Source organism: Blennius ocellaris (genome assembly GCF_963422515.1).
Source record: "Blennius ocellaris genome assembly, chromosome: 6".
Taxonomy (NCBI): domain Eukaryota; kingdom Metazoa; phylum Chordata; class Actinopteri; order Blenniiformes; family Blenniidae; genus Blennius; species Blennius ocellaris.
This window is the reverse complement of record NC_137655.1, coordinates 25,987,372-26,006,397: the sequence shown is the minus strand read 5'-3', so window position 1 is coordinate 26,006,397 and position 19,026 is coordinate 25,987,372. Positions and strand designations below refer to the sequence as shown.

Sequence of the window (19,026 nt, the reverse complement as noted above, 5' to 3'; positions counted from 1 at the left end):
CTGCAAAACCTTTCTTCCAAAAAGCTTTTATTATTGTAATTAATGAGTGCAACCAGTACCTGATTACAGTCAGTTACTTCTTTGTGGCTTCACTGAGCTACTTGTGTTGCTGGAAGTGAAAAAACAAACACTGCTCAGCTGTTAACGCTTTATTTTGATTTATTAACCATCTTTTCTAATGTTTTGTCCAGTTGAAGCTGAATCTGTGTGTGTGTGTGTGTGTGTGTGTGTGTGTGTGTGTGTGTGTGTGTGTGTGTGTGTGTGTGTGTGTGTGTGTGTGTGTGTGTGTGTGTTGGTGTGCAGGGTTGGGTAGTAATGGATTACTTGTAACGGCATTTCGTAATTAGGATACAAAAAAATTTAACTGTAATCCGTTACAGTACATAAAACGTGTGTAATCACGTTACAGGTATATTGATAAAAACTGGGATTACTGAGCAGAATTACTCTATTAGAAAATCAGATGGAATAAACTAGATCTGCAGCTGTCACAGGCGCCGTGCAGGAGCCCCCGGACCAGGAGCCCCCGGACCAGGAGCCTCCGGACCAGGAGCCCCCGGACCAGGAGCTCCCGGACCAGGAGCTCCCGGACCAGGAGCCTCCGGACCAGGAGCCTCCGGACCAGGAACCTCCGGACCAGGACCAGCTGGATACAAGACAGTTTCTTCCACAGAGCAGTCGCTCTACTGAACTCTCACCCCGTTAAAGCACCTTAATGACTTAGTTAGTTAAATGTAATATAATGTAATTAATGTAAATACCAGTGATAGCAACCTCACACTGTTTCTTATATATATATATACACACACACACACACATATACATATATATATATATATATATATATATATATATATATATATATATATATATGTGTGTGTGTGTGTGTGTGTGTGTGTGTGTGTGTGTGTGTGTGTGTGTGTATTTGTATACATATATATGTATAGCCCCGTCTCCACCACACACAAGTGCCGGGACGGTACGGAGCGGTACGGAACAGAGACCCCGACCGAAATTTTGGGTCGTGTCTCCACAGCAGAGAGGAGCATGAAAAGTGGGCGGGGCTTATGAGCTCCGCAGAAATGTGACATTATAACAGAAAAGAACGTCGTCAGATGTAGATCTTATAAATCCTCTGTTGTTGTTTACATCCTCCACTTTGCACTGTTATTTTTTGCAGCGGAAAAAAAAAAGTTACTTTTTGCAGCGGAGAGCTGCAGCCACAACTTCCGTGTTTGTTGTGAGAGAGCGAGTCGCTCGGCCACTTGCCGGCGACTTGGGGCAACTTGCCCCGCACTCGAGCGCTCGGGTGCGGGGCAAGTGGCCGGAGCGTTCCCCCCGGTTGGCTGAGGCACAGACACGGGAGTCTGAGCTTTCTGCTCAAACGCAGGAGGTTCTCCACTCCGGCGCTGATCGCGGTCCGGCAGCACAGCGTCGGAACACGGAGGCGCCGAGCTCCGAGCTCCTCTTCATCGCTTCCGCGGTCCATCCCCACGATATAGCGCCACTGACCGCGGCTGAACAGAACGCTGACCGCCTCTGGGAAGCGGAGCTGTCGGAGCGCGATCAGCGCCGGAGGCGAGAGCTCCAGACTCCGGTGTCCCGCATCAGCGCCACGGCGAGCGCTATGCTGCTAACAGGAAGCTCCAATGCGATGCAAAGTCCTTCCCCCCGGTCTCCCCCTGCCTCAAGTCGCTGTTTGACCACAAACACTAAAGTTGAGCAGCAAAGAAAAGAAAATGAAAATAAAAACAACCAGAGCACAGCTGACCACACATTAACATATTGAGGGCGTGTTGTAAATCACTGACCAATCAGCAGACAGCAGCTCAAACTCAGACCCTTTCCGTGGTCCTGGTACCCCAACGGAAGGGTAGCGGAAAAGCGGTCGCCTTTGGAGCGGTCTGGAGCGGTTTAGACCGCATTCCTGTCGTGACACGCGAACCGGAGCGGTTTAGACCGGTCTAGGCCGGCACTTTTTGTGCGGTGGAGACGGGGCTTATCTCTATATAATATTATCTGATACTTGCGATGTTGCACTTCTGGTTAGATGCTTAACTGCATTGCCTTGAATTTGTAATGACAATAAAGTTGAATCTAATCTAATCTGATAGATAGAGAGAGAGAGAGAGAGAGAGAGAGAGAGAGAGAGAGAGAGAGAGAACAGACAGACGTTGAGGATCAAAGTCTACTTTCAGTTTCGTTTGAACTGCAGAACCTGCGGGATTCATTTCTACCTAGCAACAGTCACACTGAAATCTCATTGGTTGAGAAGCAGCTTGACACACCTTTTTTTCTCTTTTCTTCTCGCCCTTCTTGTTGTTGCTCCGCTCAGACGGGAGAGAGTGAGTGAGTGAGGAGGAAGAGAATGAGGAGGACTGGAGCGGTCAGCATGCAGGTCCTGCTGGTCCTCTTGGTTCTGGTAATCCCCCGCGTGGCTCCAGGTAGGCTGCTCCCGCTGTTGTTGAATTCTTTATTTTTTTAATTTTTATTTTTTTGAATCATTTCCTTGTCATTTGAAGCCTCGTTGAAAGTTGTACTCGTCTAAAGTGTGTGTATAAACTGCTGGAACTAAACGAGGGCGTCAGACGGAGCTCAGGAATCGTACTACCAACCAGTAAACTAAAAAGTACACGAACAAAGTAGAGACCTGACTACATTCCTTATCCAGCAAATAATATTATCTGTCAACAAGCTGGAGGGAATTAAAGTGTTTACATTTGACTGGATCAAGGCGGTTGGAGTCACTTTACATGTTTTATGAAAACCTGTTTGTTCAAAACAAATAAAATGGGTCAGTAAAAGCCCATGACAGAGCAATCTGTTTGGTGTTGTTGTCAAGAGGCTATCATGGGGGAATCCGAGATGGCCGATAATACATCTGCTTCCTTCTGATCGCTGCCATTTTGATCTGAATCCCCACCACAGCATGCTGAATCACTTTTCAACTAAATTAATTTACATAAATTATCTGATTCTCGTAAATAAAGAAAACTTTACAAATGTAGAAGAGGATGGAATCACATTTCTAACAATTTAATTCAATGTATAATCATAAAATCAGCCTCTGATCTCCAGGTTCAGATGGAAGAACTACAAACATTTCTGAAAAGAAATTAAACGTTGCTATATGAGACAATAATGTTTACTGGTGAGGAATTATTGACAATGAACAATGAACCAAAGACCTCCTGAATCAGCTTTCATTCTATTTGTCATGTTTCCTTCCCTTCAGGACGACATAGTGTCTCATCTAACTCCACTCTTCTCTGTTCTAAATACTGCAGTACATTTACTCTTCTCTATCCTAAATACTGCAGTACATTTACTCTTCTCTATTCTAAATACTGCAGTACATTTACTCTTCTCTGTTCTAAATACTGCAGTACATTTACTCTTCTCTATTCTAAATACTGCAGTACATTTACTCTTCTCTATTCTAAATACTGCAGTACATTTACTCTTCTCTATTCTAAATACTGCAGTACATTCACTATTCTCTATTCTAAATACTGCAGTACATTCACTCTTCTCTATTCTAAATACTGCAGTACATTCACTCTTCTCTATTCTAAATACTGCAGTACATTCACTCTTCTCTATTCTAAATACTGCAGTACATTCACTCTTCTCTATTCTAAATACTGCAGTACATTTACATTTCACATCACTGCACCTGTTGTGTAATGCATTCACATTATGTTTGTTTAATTTACCGTATTTTCCACACTATAAGGTGCACCGGATTATCAGGCACATGGAATAGACCAGTGGTCAGCAATCTTTATAGCTCAAAGCCATTAGGTTACATTTTCCACTGATTCTAACACCCAGAGAGGTGCACGCACTTTATTTTGATAGTCCTACCTGCAGCCTATGCCAGGAGGACACTACACACAAAACCTTCTTCACTTACAACTACCGGTAATAAACTAAACTACATGAACTAAGCAACAAAAACACAACACAACACAATTATTACCGACACCACAAACCAAATAGAACCCCCAATAATTGCATTTAAAACACCACAAACAGAAACTCCCATAATTCATTGCCGTCCAGAGGTGGTCGCTGCAAGGCATGATGGGAATTCATGTTTTGTGTTGTTGGAGGTTATTGTGGGTTGTTGTTGGGCTTGGTGTTGTGTTGATTGTGTTTATGTGTTTTTGTTCCCCAGTTTAGGGAGTAATTATTTCATCTAGTTTATTTTGGTTTGTTAGAATGTTGGTGTGCAACCATGAGTGATGAATGTGTTGTGCGGAGTGTCGTCCGCTCTGAAGATCCGGTTGGGAAGTTAGAGTTGTCAAAATAAAAGCTTCTGGTTGTTCAGCTGTCAAATAGCAGTCTCGAGTAGAGCAATTCTTTCATATATAAGGCGTACCGGGTTATAAGGCGCACTGGCAGCTTTTGAGAGAATTTGAGGTATTTAGGTGCGCCTTATAGTGCGGAAAATACGGTAATTTAAAATAGCCAAGGAGAGGTTGAGAGACTGCTTCCAGACTACAATCTGGAATGTTTTCTCTCATGGTGATGACATCGACACCTACACTGACCATTCAACGGACTACATTAAGTTCTGTGAGGGCAAAGTCGCGCAAACCCGCAAGGTGCGGTGCTTTGCCAACACCAAGCCATGGGCGACCCCTCGACTTCAAGTTGTGCTGAACAGGAAGAAGAGGGTGTTTGCTTCAGGGAACAGAGAGGAGCTGAAGGAGGTCCAGCGGGAACTCAAGAAGGTGATCGGGGAGGACGAGGAGGGACAAGAGGACAAGAGGACGCTGGAGAAGCAGCTGGGGCAGAGCAAGACGAGGGACGTGTGGAGAGGCCTGAGAAACATCACAGGTCATGGACAAAGTAGAGCCAGGGTCACAGCAGGGGGCGACCAGCGATGGGCCAATGAACTGAACCAGTACTTCAACTTGTTTGATCAGGGCCCCCCTCCCCCCTCCATCACTGTCCCCCATTGTCCCCCACTCCTCACACGCCTGCTCTCCTGTGGACACAGCCAGCATGCCCCAACCGTTCTCACCTCCAAACCACCTCTCTACACCCCCTCACCCCCCCCCCCCCCCCCCCCCCCCCCCCCCCCCCCCCCTCTCTCCGTGACAACTGAGCAGGTGAGGAGGGAACTGAGGCGACTGAACACCAGGAAAGCTGCAGGACCAGCTGGGACCAGCCCCAGACTGCTCAGGGACTGTGAGGTGGTCCCGGACATCCTCAACCTGAGCCTCAGACTGGAGAAGGTCCCGGTCCTGTGGAAGACCTCCTGTGTGGTTCCGGTTCCCAAGATGGCGCACACTAAGGAGCCGAGCCACTTCAGACCCGTGGCCCTGACCCCCCACCTGATGAAGACCATGGAGAGGCTGGTCCTACGACACCGTCGCACGGTGGTGAGCTCTGCCATGGACCCTGCAGTTCTCCTGCAGGACAAAGATGGGGGTGGAGGACGCCGCCATCTACCTGCAGCACCGGGCACTGACTCACCTGGAGGTGCTGACTCACCTGGAGGCGCCGGGAGCCTGTGAGAGTCATGTTCTTTGACTTCTCCAGTGCTTTCAACACCATCCGACCGGCGCTGCTGCAGAGGAAGATGGAGGACGCAGGAGTGGGGGCACAGCTGGCACAGCTGGCTGCATGGACCACCGACTACCTCACCAACAGGCTGCAGGACTGCAGGTCTGAGGGGGTCACCTGCAGCACCAGGCCCCCTAGGGGACGGTTCCTCTTCTCCCTCTACACCTCGGACTTCACATACAACTCCAGCAGCTGTCACCTCCAGAAGTTCTCTGACGACTCCGCCATTGTTGGCTGTGTGTCTGATGGGGACGAACAGGAGGACAGGTCAGTCCTCAGGGACTTGGTGGAGGACAGTCGGTCCTCAGGAACTTGGTGGACTGGTGTGAGAGCAACTTCCTGTGCTTGAACACCGGAAAGACGAGGGAGATGAAAAAGACCCACCACACCAACCGGTGAGCCTCCAGGGGGAGGACATGGTGCTGGTGGACAACTTCAAGTACCTGGTGTTGACCTCAACAATAAACTGAACTGGACTACTCTCACCGACCCTGGACAAGAAGGACCAGAGTGGCCCCCACCTCCTGAGACTGAGGTCCTTCGGGGTGTGCAGACCTCTACTCCGGACCTTCTAGGACTCTATGGTGGTTCTATGACTGTGGTGTCCTCTGCTATCCATTACGTTGTGGTCTGTTGGGGACCGGGACAGGAAGAGACTGAACAGGCTGGTCAGGAGGGCCGGCTCTGTCCTGGGCTGCTCGCTGGACTCGGTGGAGGAGGTGGGACAGAGGAGGACGTTGACCAGAATGTCCTCCATCGTGGAGGAGGTGGACAGAGGAGGACGTTGACCACAATGTCCTCCGTCATGGAGGAGTTGGGACAGAGGAGGACGTTGACCACAATGTCCTCCGTTATGGAGGAGGTGGGGCAGAGGAGGACGGTAACCAGAACGTCCTCCATCATGGAGGAGGTGGGACAGAGGAGGACATTAACCAGAACGTCCTCCATCATGGAGGAGGTAGGACAGAGGAGGACGGTAACCAGAACGTCCTCCATCATGGAGGAGGTGGGACAGAGTAGGAGGTTGACCAGAACTTCCTCCGTCATGGAGGAGGTGGGACAGAGGAGGACGTTAACCAGAACTTCCTCCGTCATGGAGGAGGTGGGACAGAGGAGGACATTAACCAGAACGTCCTCCATCATGGAGGAGGTAGGATGGAGGAGGTGGGACAGAGGAGGACATTAACCAGAACGTCCTCCGTCATGGAGGAGGTGGGACAGAGGAGGACGTTAACCAGAACGTCCTCCGTCATGGAGGAGGTGGGACAGAGGAGGACGTTAACCAGAACGTCCTCCGTCATGGAAGAGGTGGGACAGAGGAGGACGTTAACCAGAACGTCCTCCTTCATGGAGGAGGTGGGACAGAGGAGGACATTAACCAGAACGTCCTCCATCATGGAGGAGGTAGGACAGAGGAGGACGGTAACCAGAACATCCTCCATCATGGAGGAGGTGGGACAGAGGAGGACGGTAACCAGAACATCCTCCATCATGGAGGAGGTGGGACAGAGTAGGAGGTTGACCAGAACGTCCTCCATCATGGAGGAGGTGGGACAGAGGAGGACGTTGACCAGAACTTCCTCCGTCATGGAGGAGGTGGGACAGAGGAGGACGTTAACCAGAACTTCCTCCGTCATGGAGGAGGTGGGACGGAGGAGGTGGGACAGAGGAGGACATTAACCAGAACGTCCTCCGTCATGGAGGAGGTGGGACAGAGGAGGACGTTAACCAGAACGTCCTCCGTCATGGAGGAGGTGGGACAGAGGAGGACGTTAACCAGAACGTCCTCCGTCATGGAAGAGGTGGGACAGAGGAGGACGTTAACCAGAACGTCCTCCGTCATGGAGGAGGTGGGACAGAGGAGGACGTTAACCAGAACGTCCTCCGTCATGGAGGAGGTGGGACAGAGGAGGACGTTAACCAGAACGTCCTCCGTCATGGAGGAGGTGGGACAGAGGAGGACGTTAACCAGAACGTCCTCCATCATGGAGGAGGTTGGACAGAGGAGGACATTAACCAGAATGTCCTCCATCATGGAGGAGGTGGGACGGAGGAGGACGTTAACCAGAATGTCCTCCATCATGGAGGAGCTCAGCAGCTCCTTCAGTGTAAAACAGAACGCGACAGGAAGTCATTCCACCCAACAGCTGTTAGGATATTTAACAACTCTGTAAATGTCCTACATGTACCTTACACCTGCACTGAGTAAATGTCCTACATGTACCTTACACCTGCACTGAGTAAATGTCCTACATGTACCTTACACCTGCACTGAGTAAATGTCCTACATGTACCGTTACACCTGCACTGAGTAAATGTCCTACATGTACCTTACACCTGCACTGAGTAAATGTCCTACATGTACCTTACACCTGCACTGAGTAAATGTCCTACATGTACCTTACACCTGCACTGAGTAAATGTCCTACATGTACCTTACACCTGCACTGAGTACATCTCTTTACCTTTATACACTGTGTGTAGAGCAATCCTGGCAATTTACTCTATTTTAGAGGATTTTTCTTTTTTCTGGAGTGTTTTATTTGTTATTTGTTATTTTTATGTTTACATATTCTATTTTTTGTGCTCTTTTTTGCTCTTGTTTAGATATTTACATATGTTTGCATATTTTAATTCCTTAGTTTTACAAGTTCTGCACCTTTTTACCTCGATCTGTTGTAAGTGTGTGTTTCCCCCGGGGGGGGGAATGAAGCTCTCTGCTCTAAAAAATAGAAGATTGCCTCTGAAAAATGTCAGTGATCATCATTTATATTTGTTATAACTTTCTGTTCACTTTACTGTGTTGATTTCACTGCAGTGTTTACATTATTGATCTTTTTATACTTCTCTTAACTTCTTATATTCATAGCCTGTATATATGTTACCTCAGTTATTTCTATTTTTAGTGTGTGGAATTCTTTTTTAAATGCAGATGTGAAGATTCTTCCGGCTCTCAGTGAAGGCGGACGCTTCTCTCTTCTCTCCTCTTCCCGCTCGCCCTCCCTGCCTGCTGCTCCGTCCTGTACTGTCTTGTGTCTGATCTATCAAGAGACTCTCTTCAGACCCACATCCGAATTTAACCGGACACCTCCTCCCAGCGGCGGCTGCAAAACTACCCTTCCCATATCCCAAGTGCTGTCTCGAGAAATATGTTGTAACCTGTCTGTGTCGATGCTAAATGTGCCTGAGGTGGGTTTTTTTCCCAATTACAGACTGTCTCCTCAGAACACAGTCTTTAATCTGCCTTTTTCCCCTCCTCTCCTCACCTCATGTGTCCTCCTTTCCCCCAAAACTTTCTATGCAATTTCGTTGTACCTGTACCTGTACAATGACAATAAAGCTTCTGATTCTGATTATATATGTGGCACAGACATAAACATTTAACTTTATTGACAAACATCTAAATGATTCATTGCATTATGTTATAGATTTGATAAAAATTTTCTCTTTTAATAATTTTCTCATGTGAATGCATTGATAAAAAGTTTCATCCCAGATAGATGCTTCCTATTTAGATGCCTGATTATAATAGATTATTAGTCACATTTTAGTGCCTGAGGATGAATAGTAATGTAATTTTACACATAAAGACACATAGTTCCTTTGAAAAAGTGGGAAGAGAAAATAAGTTGTGGACTCCGTCATAGAAAATGATCAGGTACATATGTGAAGGCGACGAAGGAAACAGGGAAAGAGACTCAGCACAGATGAATTCCTCGACACTTTCCTGGTTTCACACGATTCAATAGAACGAGAAATAACCTGGATTCCTTCAGGTGGGAAAAGAAGTCAGAGAAAGAAAAAGCCTGTTTCCCATGTCTGATGCAAACCTTCACAGAAAGACTAAGAACATGTTTAATATATATTTTTATATATAAACGTGGGAATATATGATGAGAAATGGCTCATATAAACTTCAATCACTATCAAGTTAATGTATACATACAGCATCTATCTGGGATAAAAACAGCAGCCAGCACGTAAACATCCATTAATGCAGTCTGATATGATTACTGGTGCAGTTCAATGTGGCACATTCGTCTCTGGGTCGGCCTCCGTAAACGTAATTCCCTTTTCTGTTTTATAAGCCGCTTCCTGTCTGTCGCTTCTGTAAACGTCACTTCCTGTGCGTCAATTTACGTCATTTCCGGTCATGCTTCCGCCTTGTGCCATTTCAAGATGGCGGCGACCTGTAAACGAGCATGGCGGCGCCCGCAACACCGCCATCTTGGATTTTTGACGTCTCTTGTTGTCCAGTAGGTGAAACCTGCAGCTCTAGAACCACAGGAGGTTCTGCAGCACCTCTAGTGGCCCCTCCAGGTTCTACTACTGACTCATTTTCAAAATGTCTTCTCTCCGAGTTAAACAATCTAAATAAATAGTTAAAATGTCTAAACATAGCATAAAAGATAAAAATGGTAAAAACAGTTAAAATCCACTAGAAAATGTGTAAAAGAAAAAACCCAAAATGGATAAAATAGTTAGAAATTTTTATTTTTTTTAAAGGAAAAACTGTAAACAAAAGACAAAGTAAAGAAAACTGTTTTAAAAAAAAAGTATAAATACAGCTCAAATGGAAAAAAAAAGTTAATTTCTAAAACAAAAAGCATTATACCAGTTAAAATGATTTCAAAAGTTATTTTTAAAAGAGATGAAATTGTTAAACCAGGTTATGAAAACCATCAAAAGGCTTTTTGATGTTTCCTCTTTTAAATTCTAATGAGACGAAACCTCACAAAGAGACCGTGTGTCTGTGCCAGAGCTCCCCCTGCTGGACGACTGGTGTCACTGTCACTTTAAAGGTTGGACACGTTTGGAAAGCGATGAAAGGTTGTTTTGGTTCTGGAGGTTCTGCAGCGGCTCCAGTGCAGTGTTCTCCGTGTCGGACCGTGGAACCAGGATGAGACTGGAACTCTGCTGCTTCACCTTTAAATGTAGAGTTTTCTCTTTTCCTTCCAGCGAATCACTCTATGAAGATTTTCTACACTGCTTCCTCTCAAGTGCCAGACTTTCCAGAGTTTGTGGCCGTCACCCTGGTGGATGAGGTTCAGGTCACTCACTACGACAGCAACACCAGGAAGTATGTGCCGACTCAGGACTGGATGAAGAACATCACTGCAAACGATCCAAAGTACTGGGAGAGAAACACTGAGATGTTGATGGTACATCAGCAGAACTTCATGGGAAACATTGAGATCTTGAAGAAACGCTTCAACCAAACTGGAGGTTTGTTTGTTTTTCTTCTTCACTGATCCTTGTTTTCAACGTGTCGACTGTCTTGAGGTGTAAATGTTGCTTTCTGCTCACACACACACACACACACACACACACACACACACACACACACACACAGAGTGAAGTGGTTGGCTCCGCCCCCTCACAGCAGGTGGACGTCGGATTGATTTGATTTGCCTTGTGCAGTTTGCATGTTCGCCACAGTCTCAGTACTTTACGCTCAGGCCCCGTTTCCACGACAACCAATACGAGTAAATCCACAAAACTGTCTTCATGTTAGGGTCCGTTTCCACGACAACGGTGTTCTGATCCACTGTATCATGAAGTTTTTATCTCGGCTCCCAAAGTGCAAAGATTCTTTCACGGTCACTGTTTCCTCCTGCAGAGCCTGAAGGAGGCGGAGCCTGGAGGAGGCGGAGCCTGTTACTGTGTCTCTCCTCCTCCCTCCTGCTCATACAATTGTAAACAAACATGGCCGACCCGTCGTGGTTTGACTCATATTCTAGTTTTATCTCCAGATCAGTAGTTTAACAGTGGAGACTCTGCCTGAGAGCGTCTGGTTCCTCTTGGATGTCTGGTTCTCTACATTTTCTTCACCTTTATAGTGTCTCGCTCTCTGCACATGGCAGTGTGGTTTCATTACGAAATCAAGCAACAGCGCCCCCCAGTGGCCCAGCAGACTAACTACATCATTGTCTGCTTTAATGGATTAGGTGTCGTCACGTGAAACGTCATGGAAACGGGGCCCTAGTTTGTCGTCTGACACAACAACTCTGAAATCCAAAGCAATGCTACTTCCTGTCAGATCAAAGCTTGTTTGGACAGTTTGAGCTTTTTCTTTCTTTGTTTCTGTTTGAAAGAAGAAACTGAGTGAACAATGTCTCAGAGAAATGCTCAAGCTACTAGCATCCAGCTAGCATCAATAGCTGCTTCAGCTAGCTAAATTAGCACTGGCATGTTAGCCAGCTAGTTAAATTAGCACTCGCAGGATAAATTAGCACTAGCAGGATAAATTAGCTCTAGCCTGTTAGCCAGCTAGTTAAATTAGCACAAACATGTTAAATTAGTACGAGAATGTTAGCCAGCTAGTTAAATTAGCACAAGCATGTTAAATTAGCACAAGCATGTTAAATTGCCACTAGCATGATAGCCAGCTAGTTAAATTAGCACAAGTATGTTAAATTAGCACTAGCATGTTAGCCAGCTAGTTAAATTAGCACAAGCATGTTTAATTACCACTAGCCTGTTAGCCAGCTAGTTAAATTAGCACAAGTATGTTAAATTAGCACTAGCACCAGCTAGCTTCCACTCTCACATGAATGTAATGAGAGTTTCAGGTTGTTGGATGAATGAATGAATGAATATTGAGTGACGATGAGAAACATCATGTGGTTGACTTCAGATGACATGAGAGGAAGTGTTTATGAATTTAACTTTATTGTGTTCAAACAACAACACTGTGTGTGTGTGTGTGTGTGTGTGTGTGTGTGTGTGTGTGTGTGTGTGTGTGTGTGTGTGTGTGTGTGTGTGTGTGTGTGTGTGTGTGTGTGTGTGTGTGTGTGTGTGTGTGTGTGTGTGTGTGTCAGGTGTTCATATTCTCCAGAAGAAGTTTGGTTGTGATTGGAACAATGAAACAGATGAAGTGAACGGATTTGAAGAACACGGTTATGATGGAGAAGATTTCCTGGTTCTGGACCTGAAGACAGAGACGTTCGTTGCTCCATTATCACAGGCCTTCATCACCAAACACAAGTGGGACAAAAACAAAGCTCTCATGGCAGAGAGGAATCACTACTTCACCCACATTTGTCCAGAGTACCTGAAGAAGTACTTGAGCTTTGGGAGGAACTCACTGATGAGAACAGGTTTGGTTTTTCTCCTCTTGTTTCCCTGTCACCTCATTCTACTTCCTGTTCCTTCATTCTACTTCCTGCTCCTTCATTCTACTTCCTGTTCATTCATTCTACTTCCTGTTCCTTTATTCTACTTCCTGTTCCTTCATTCTACTTCCTGTCACCTCATTCTACTTCCTGTCACCTCATTCTACTTCCTGTTTCTTCATTCTACTTCTTGTTCCTTCATTCTACTTCCTGTTCCTTAATTCTACTTCCTGCTCCTTCATTCTACTTCCTGCTCTTTCATTCTACTTCCTGCTCTTTCATTCTACTTCCTGTTCCTTCATTCTACTTCCTGCTCCTTCATTGTACTTCCTGTCACCTCATTCTACTTCCTGCTCCTTCATTCTACTTCCTGCTCCACCTTTCACTTCCTTTCATCTCTCCATCCTGACTTCCTCCTTTAACGCTGCATCCTTTCGTCCGTCACACTTTCCAAGGAACATATATTCTCTGCTGCAGTGAATTCCATGTTCCTGGTTGTTCTCCTGATGGTTCTCCTCCTGGTTGTCCACTTGATGGTTCCCCTGGTTGTTCTCCTGATGGTTCTCCTCCTGGTTGTCCACCTGATGGTTCTCCTTGTTGTCCACTTGATGGTTCCCCTGGTTCTCCTGATGGTTCCCCTGGTTGTCCACCTGATGGTTCTCCTGGTTGTCCACTTGATGGTTCCCCTGTTTGTTCTCCTGATGGTTCCCCTGGTTGTTCTCCTGATGGTTCTCCTCCTGGTTGTCAACCTGATGGTTCTCCTGGTTGTTCTCCTGATGGTTTCCCTGGTTGTTCTCTTGATGGTTCCCCTGGTTGTTCTGTTGATGGTTCCCCTGGTTGTTCTCCTCCTGGTTGTTCTCCTGGGTTTTCTCCTGATGGTTCTCCTCCTGATGGTTCTCCTGGGTTTTCTCCTGATGGTTCTCCTGGTTCTCCTCCTGGTTGTCCACCTGATGGTTCTCCTCCTGGTTGTTCTCCTGATGGTTCCCCTGGTTGTTCTCTTGATGGTTCTCCTGGTTGTTCTCCTGATGGTTCCCCTGGTTGTTCTCCTGATGGTTCTCCTGGTTGTTCTCTTGATGGTTCCCCTGGTTGTTCTCTTGATGGTTCTCCTGATGGTTCTCCTGGTTGTTCTCCTGGTTGTTCTCTTGATGGTTCCCCTGGTTGTTCTCTTGATGGTTCTCCTGATGGTTCCCCTGGTTGTTCTCCAGAGTTCCCCTCGGTGTCTCTCCTCCAGAAGACTCCGTCCTCCCCGGTCACCTGCCACGCCACAGGGTTCTACCCCAATAGAGCCGACTTGTTCTGGAGGAGAGAGGAGGAGGAGGCCCACAAGGTGGACCGAGGAGAGATCCTCCCCAACCATGACGGAACCTTCCAGATGAGCGTTGATCTGGACCTTTCCTCGGTCCCAGAAGAAGACTGGGGGAGGTTCTCCTGCGTGTTCCACCTGGCCGGACGGGACGTCGTCAAACCGCTGGACAAACGTCACATCCTGACCAACCGTCACATCCTGACCAACCGTCACATCCTGACCAACCGTCACATCCTGACCAACCGTCACATCCTGACCAACCGTCACATCCTGACCAACCGGCGTCCCGGTGAGACGCGTCGTCAGTCACATGACCAACCTTGACTTCTGCAGGGTTCCACTGGCTCAAGTGTGTGTGTGTGTGTGTGTGTGTGTGTGTGTGTGTGTGTGTGTGTGTGTGTGTGTGTGTGTGTGTGTGTGTGTGTGTGTGTGTGTGTGTGTGTGTGTGTGTGTGTGTGTGTGTGTGTGTGTGTGTGTGTGTGTGTCCAGAGTTTCCCTATGGACTGGTTCCAGGAGGGGTTATTGGGGTTCTTGTTCTGCTCCTCATCATCATTGGATTCTTCATCTGGAGAAAACGACGTCACGGTAAAGAAGAAACATTCATTTCTAAAAACACACAAACACCTTTTATTGTTGCGGGGTATAAACTGACTGTCCTCTTCCTGTTCTTCAGGATTCAAACCTGGGAACAGTGAGTACTTTACTGTTTATTTGTACTTTACTATTTACTTGTACTTTACCGTTTATTTGTACTTTACTATTAACTTGTACTTTACCGTTTACTTGTACTTTACTATTTACTTGTACTTTACCGTTTACTTGTACTTTACTATTTACTTCCTGTCGGGAGTTTCAATGGGATTTTCTCTCCCTTTATGTTGTTTCTGTTTTTTAACTTTAATTCCTTCCTGTCACTTTGTTACTCTGGAAAGATTTTTAATTTGACTTCAACACAAACATCTGGACAGAAACACCCAGAACAAGTTTTCCTCTTTGACTCGTCCAATGTTGTTTTCCAGTGTCTGGAACTTCGTCTTCACCAGGAGAACCTTCAGCTGAGCAGATGGTGAGAACATCAAGTCACCGGACGTCATAAATAGGGACAGGTTCTGAATCCGGGTAACCGGGTGTCGGTACCATACCGGTTCTGATGAGAATGGTTCCGTCAGAACTGGGTATCGGTACCGTACCAGTTCTAATGTGAATGGTTCCATCAGAACTGGGTATCGGTACCGTACCAGTTCTGATGAGAATGGTTCCATCAGAACTGGGTATCGGTACCGTACCAGTTCTGATGAGAATGGTTCCATCAGAACTGGGTATCGGCACCGTACCAGTTCTGATGAGAATGGTTCCATCAGAACTGGGTATCGGCACCGTACCGGTTCTAATGTGAACGGTTCCATCAGAACTGGGTATCGGTACCGTACCGGTTCTGATGTAAACGGTTCTAATGTGAACAGTTCTATTGGAACCGGGTATCAGTACTGTCCCGGTTCTAATGAGAACTGTGTCCAAACCTGACACGACCTGTGCTCACAGAACAGTGGAAAGTAATCTCACTACTGGAGAATCATTCGTCTCCTTGTCCTGCAGGGGGGCGGCGAGCAGCAGAGCATGTTACCCACCAGATGAGTCACATGAGGCAGTGTGGGCGGTGCTTTAGGGGCGGAGCCTCCTGATCTCCGTCTCCAACAGACCAGCAGCAACATGAAGAGAGAAGGAAGAGTTTGTTCAGGAGGCTGGAGGGCGACTGGAAATATCACAGTACTGATTCAACGTCATTTTCCTTTTTCTGTAAATACCTTGAATATTTCTGAGCAGGTGACGGGGAGATTACTTTAATCCAGGTAGATTACACTGTCTTGACCCAGTTTTTATCACTTTGTTTGGATTTTCAGTTAAATTAGTCGCCATCGCTCCAGATTAGCAGATAATAACAGAGTCATCACCACCTGCCCATGGGCCAATCAGACAAGCTCATTTCAATGACCACACCCAGACCAGCACTAGAAACTCTGCTGGCCCTGAGGCGGTCCGTCAATAACACATCAGAATCTGATTGGCTCATGCTCTCAGGTCAAAGTCAGAAAATAAGTCAAATTAAGGCCATGACTTGCTCTACCTTGCTCTAGATACCAGCACGTATATGTTATAGCTCCAGAAGTTATGTAATCTTGAAGGCTCTCAGGAAATGTGTAAGATGCCTTGCAATGTCCCATCTTTGCCGAGCTGTGGTTTCTAAATCTCAATCTCAATCTCAATTTATTTGTATAGCGCTTTTCATACAAGTCCTGTAACACAAAGTGCTTTACAGATTTAAAAACATTCCAAAAATACAGACACATTGTCGCATTCACACTCCCCCCACCCACCTCCCCAGAGACGCACCACACAAGCACACAATACACACTCAAGGTAAAACAGTGGAGACTATGGACAAAAGGCTAAGATAAGGCTGAGATAAGGCTGGGTGCAGATAAACCAGGCAAGGGAGCACCATCCAAGGAGCGTCTGCATCGGGAGCGGCACCTCGGCTGCAGCCACAGGGCGCCAACACAGGGTGCCCGGACAACACCACACCTCCATCCAGACACCCACAAGACAGCACCCCAGCAGCCACAGCCAATCAGCGCTCCCGAGGCAGAGGGCTCCTCCAGAGGAAACTGGGAGAGCATAAAAATTGTTAAAATAAATAAAAGTACGTAAGTAAAATTGAATAATAGGATAATAAAAAAATAGGACTGGGAGGTAAAATACATAAATACAAAATAAATATTAATAACTATTAAATGTCAATTTAATTAATTATAAAGTGCTGATAAATAGTAATAAATAGGCCTAGCAAAAATAAATATCAGTTAAAGGCTAAGCTAAAAAGGTGGGTCTTGAGCCTGCTCTTAAAAAGTTGAACGTTCTCTACAGCCCTGAGCTCCTCCGGCAGGTCGTTCCAGAGGCGAGGGCCACAACACTGGAAAGACGCCTCACCGTGAGTTTTCATGTTGACTTTAGGAATAACTAGGAGACCCCTGCCGGAGGAGCGAAGGGGCCGTGAAGGTTCGTAAGGTAAAAGCAGTTCTAAAAGATATGAAGGACCAAGACCATTGAGACATTTAAAAACCATTAAAAGAACTTTAAAATCGATCCTGAAACACACGGGGAGCCAATGCAGCGATTCTAAAACCGGTGTAATGTGGTCCCGCCTCCAGGTCTTTGTCAGGATGCGAGCTGCTGAGTTTTGTAAGAGTTGTAAACCTGAGATACTCTTTTTGGGAAGACCAGAAAGCAGGGCATTACAGTAGTCGATACGACTGGTGATAAAAGCATGCATTAGCGTCTCCGTGTTGGCCCGAGAGAGAATGGGGCGGACTCTGGCTATGTTCTTTAGATGGTAAAAACCTATCTTTGTGATATTTTTAATGTGTGGAATAAAAGTCAGTTCAGAGTCAAAAATCACGCCCAGGTTCTTCACCTGTGAGGAAGGATTAAAAGACAGTGGCTGTAGTTTGGGTAAAAGTCTCTCTCTCTGGGCCTCAGGACCGATGACTAAAACTTCAGTTTTGTCCTGGTTAAGCTGGAGAAAGTTTTCTGCCATCCAGGATTTGATATCTGAGATGCAGTTAAAAAGTGCATCCATTGGCCTGGTGTCATCAGGAGACATGGAGATGTATAACTGTGTATCATCAGCATAGCTGTGAAAGTTGACTCCATGTCTCCTGATGACACCACCAAGAGGGAGCATATACAGATTAAAAAGCACTGGGCCTAAAATTGAACCCTGGGGCACACCACATGTAATTTTATGGACCTTAGAGGAGAAGGTATCCACACTTACCATGAATGTCCTGTCCGTGAGGTAGGAAGTAAACCATTTGTGTACAGCACCAGAGAGGCCGATGTGTTCTAAACGAGTTAAAAGAATAGTGTGGTCGACTGTATCAAAGGCAGCGCTCAGATCCAGTAGAACCAACACTGTCAACTTTTTAGAATCATAATTTAATCTAAAATCGTTTAAAATCTTTAAAAGGGCGGTCTTGGTGCTGTGGTTTACCCTAAAGCCAGACTGGAATTTCTCAAGGACATTATGTGCATTTATAAAATCACTAAGTTGGGTAAAAACAAGTTTTTCAAAAATTTTGCTTAAAAATGGTAAGTTGGATACTGGTCTAAAATTGTTAAAATCATTAAAATCCAAATTGCTCTTCTTCAACAGGGGGCTCACCACCGCCCCTTTGAAGGCAGCAGGGAAGACCCCCCGTCTGAAGAGAGCAATTCATCATGTTTAGAAGCTCGTCTCTAAAAAATCCATAAAATGTTTTAAAAAACGGCATTGGGGCCGGGTCTAAAAGACATGTGGTGGGCCTCACTGAGGAGAAAACTTTATCAAGCATCTCAGCATTAACCAGGACAAAACTGTCTAATGTTTCCTCTGGAATAAATAGACAACCAGATGTATTTAGAACCGTGTTCCTTTGGGTAGATAAAATATTACATCTGATAGTGTCTATCTTTCCCCTGAAGTGGTCTGCAAATGCCTCGCAAAGGGAATCTGATGGAGTTTCACAGAAAGCTTTAGGATCATGGTGAAGAAGGTTGTCAATGGTTGAAAAAAGAGCCTTTGTATTATTTTTATTGTCCGAGATGATTTTGCTGAAGTATGAATTTCTTGAGTTTCTAGCTGTTTTATTGTATGTTTTAGTTCATCCTTATGTTCCTCCATTTTCTTTCTAGCACCCTGCAATTTCTTTTTAGTTTTTTGAGTTCCTCATTTTTCCATGGAGGCGTGGGTTTGACTTGCATTTGTTTCAGTTTTAGAGGCGCGACCAGGTCAAGAGTGGATTGAAGCCGACTGTTAAAATCATCAACAATAAAATCACAGGGTGCAGGTAAAACCAAGGGGGGGTGTTTGTCTAAAATGTCGATAACAGTTGCAGCCACTTCAGGGGTTAGATGGCGCTTCCTTACAGTTCTCAAGGAGGTCTCACGCTGGATAAAAGCGGTGATTTCAAAAAACACGCAGTAGTGGTC

The 19,026-nt window shown here is 45.9% G+C and overlaps 1 protein-coding gene across 1 annotated transcript; it reads left to right on the top strand.

The window, feature by feature from the left end:
* Window positions 1-2,344: 2,344 nt before the first annotated feature.
* Window positions 2,345-16,401, top strand: LOC308131226 (major histocompatibility complex class I-related gene protein-like). Its single transcript, XM_080497874.1, has 8 exons — window positions 2,345-2,444; window positions 10,537-10,803; window positions 12,399-12,677; window positions 13,898-14,287; window positions 14,488-14,583; window positions 14,672-14,689; window positions 15,018-15,064; window positions 15,595-16,401. Exons 1-8 carry the CDS (start codon window positions 2,369-2,371, stop codon window positions 15,631-15,633), a joined length of 1,212 nt encoding a protein of 403 aa, XP_080354000.1. The 5' UTR covers window positions 2,345-2,368; the 3' UTR covers window positions 15,634-16,401.
* The last annotated feature ends 2,625 nt before the right edge of the window (window positions 16,402-19,026 follow it).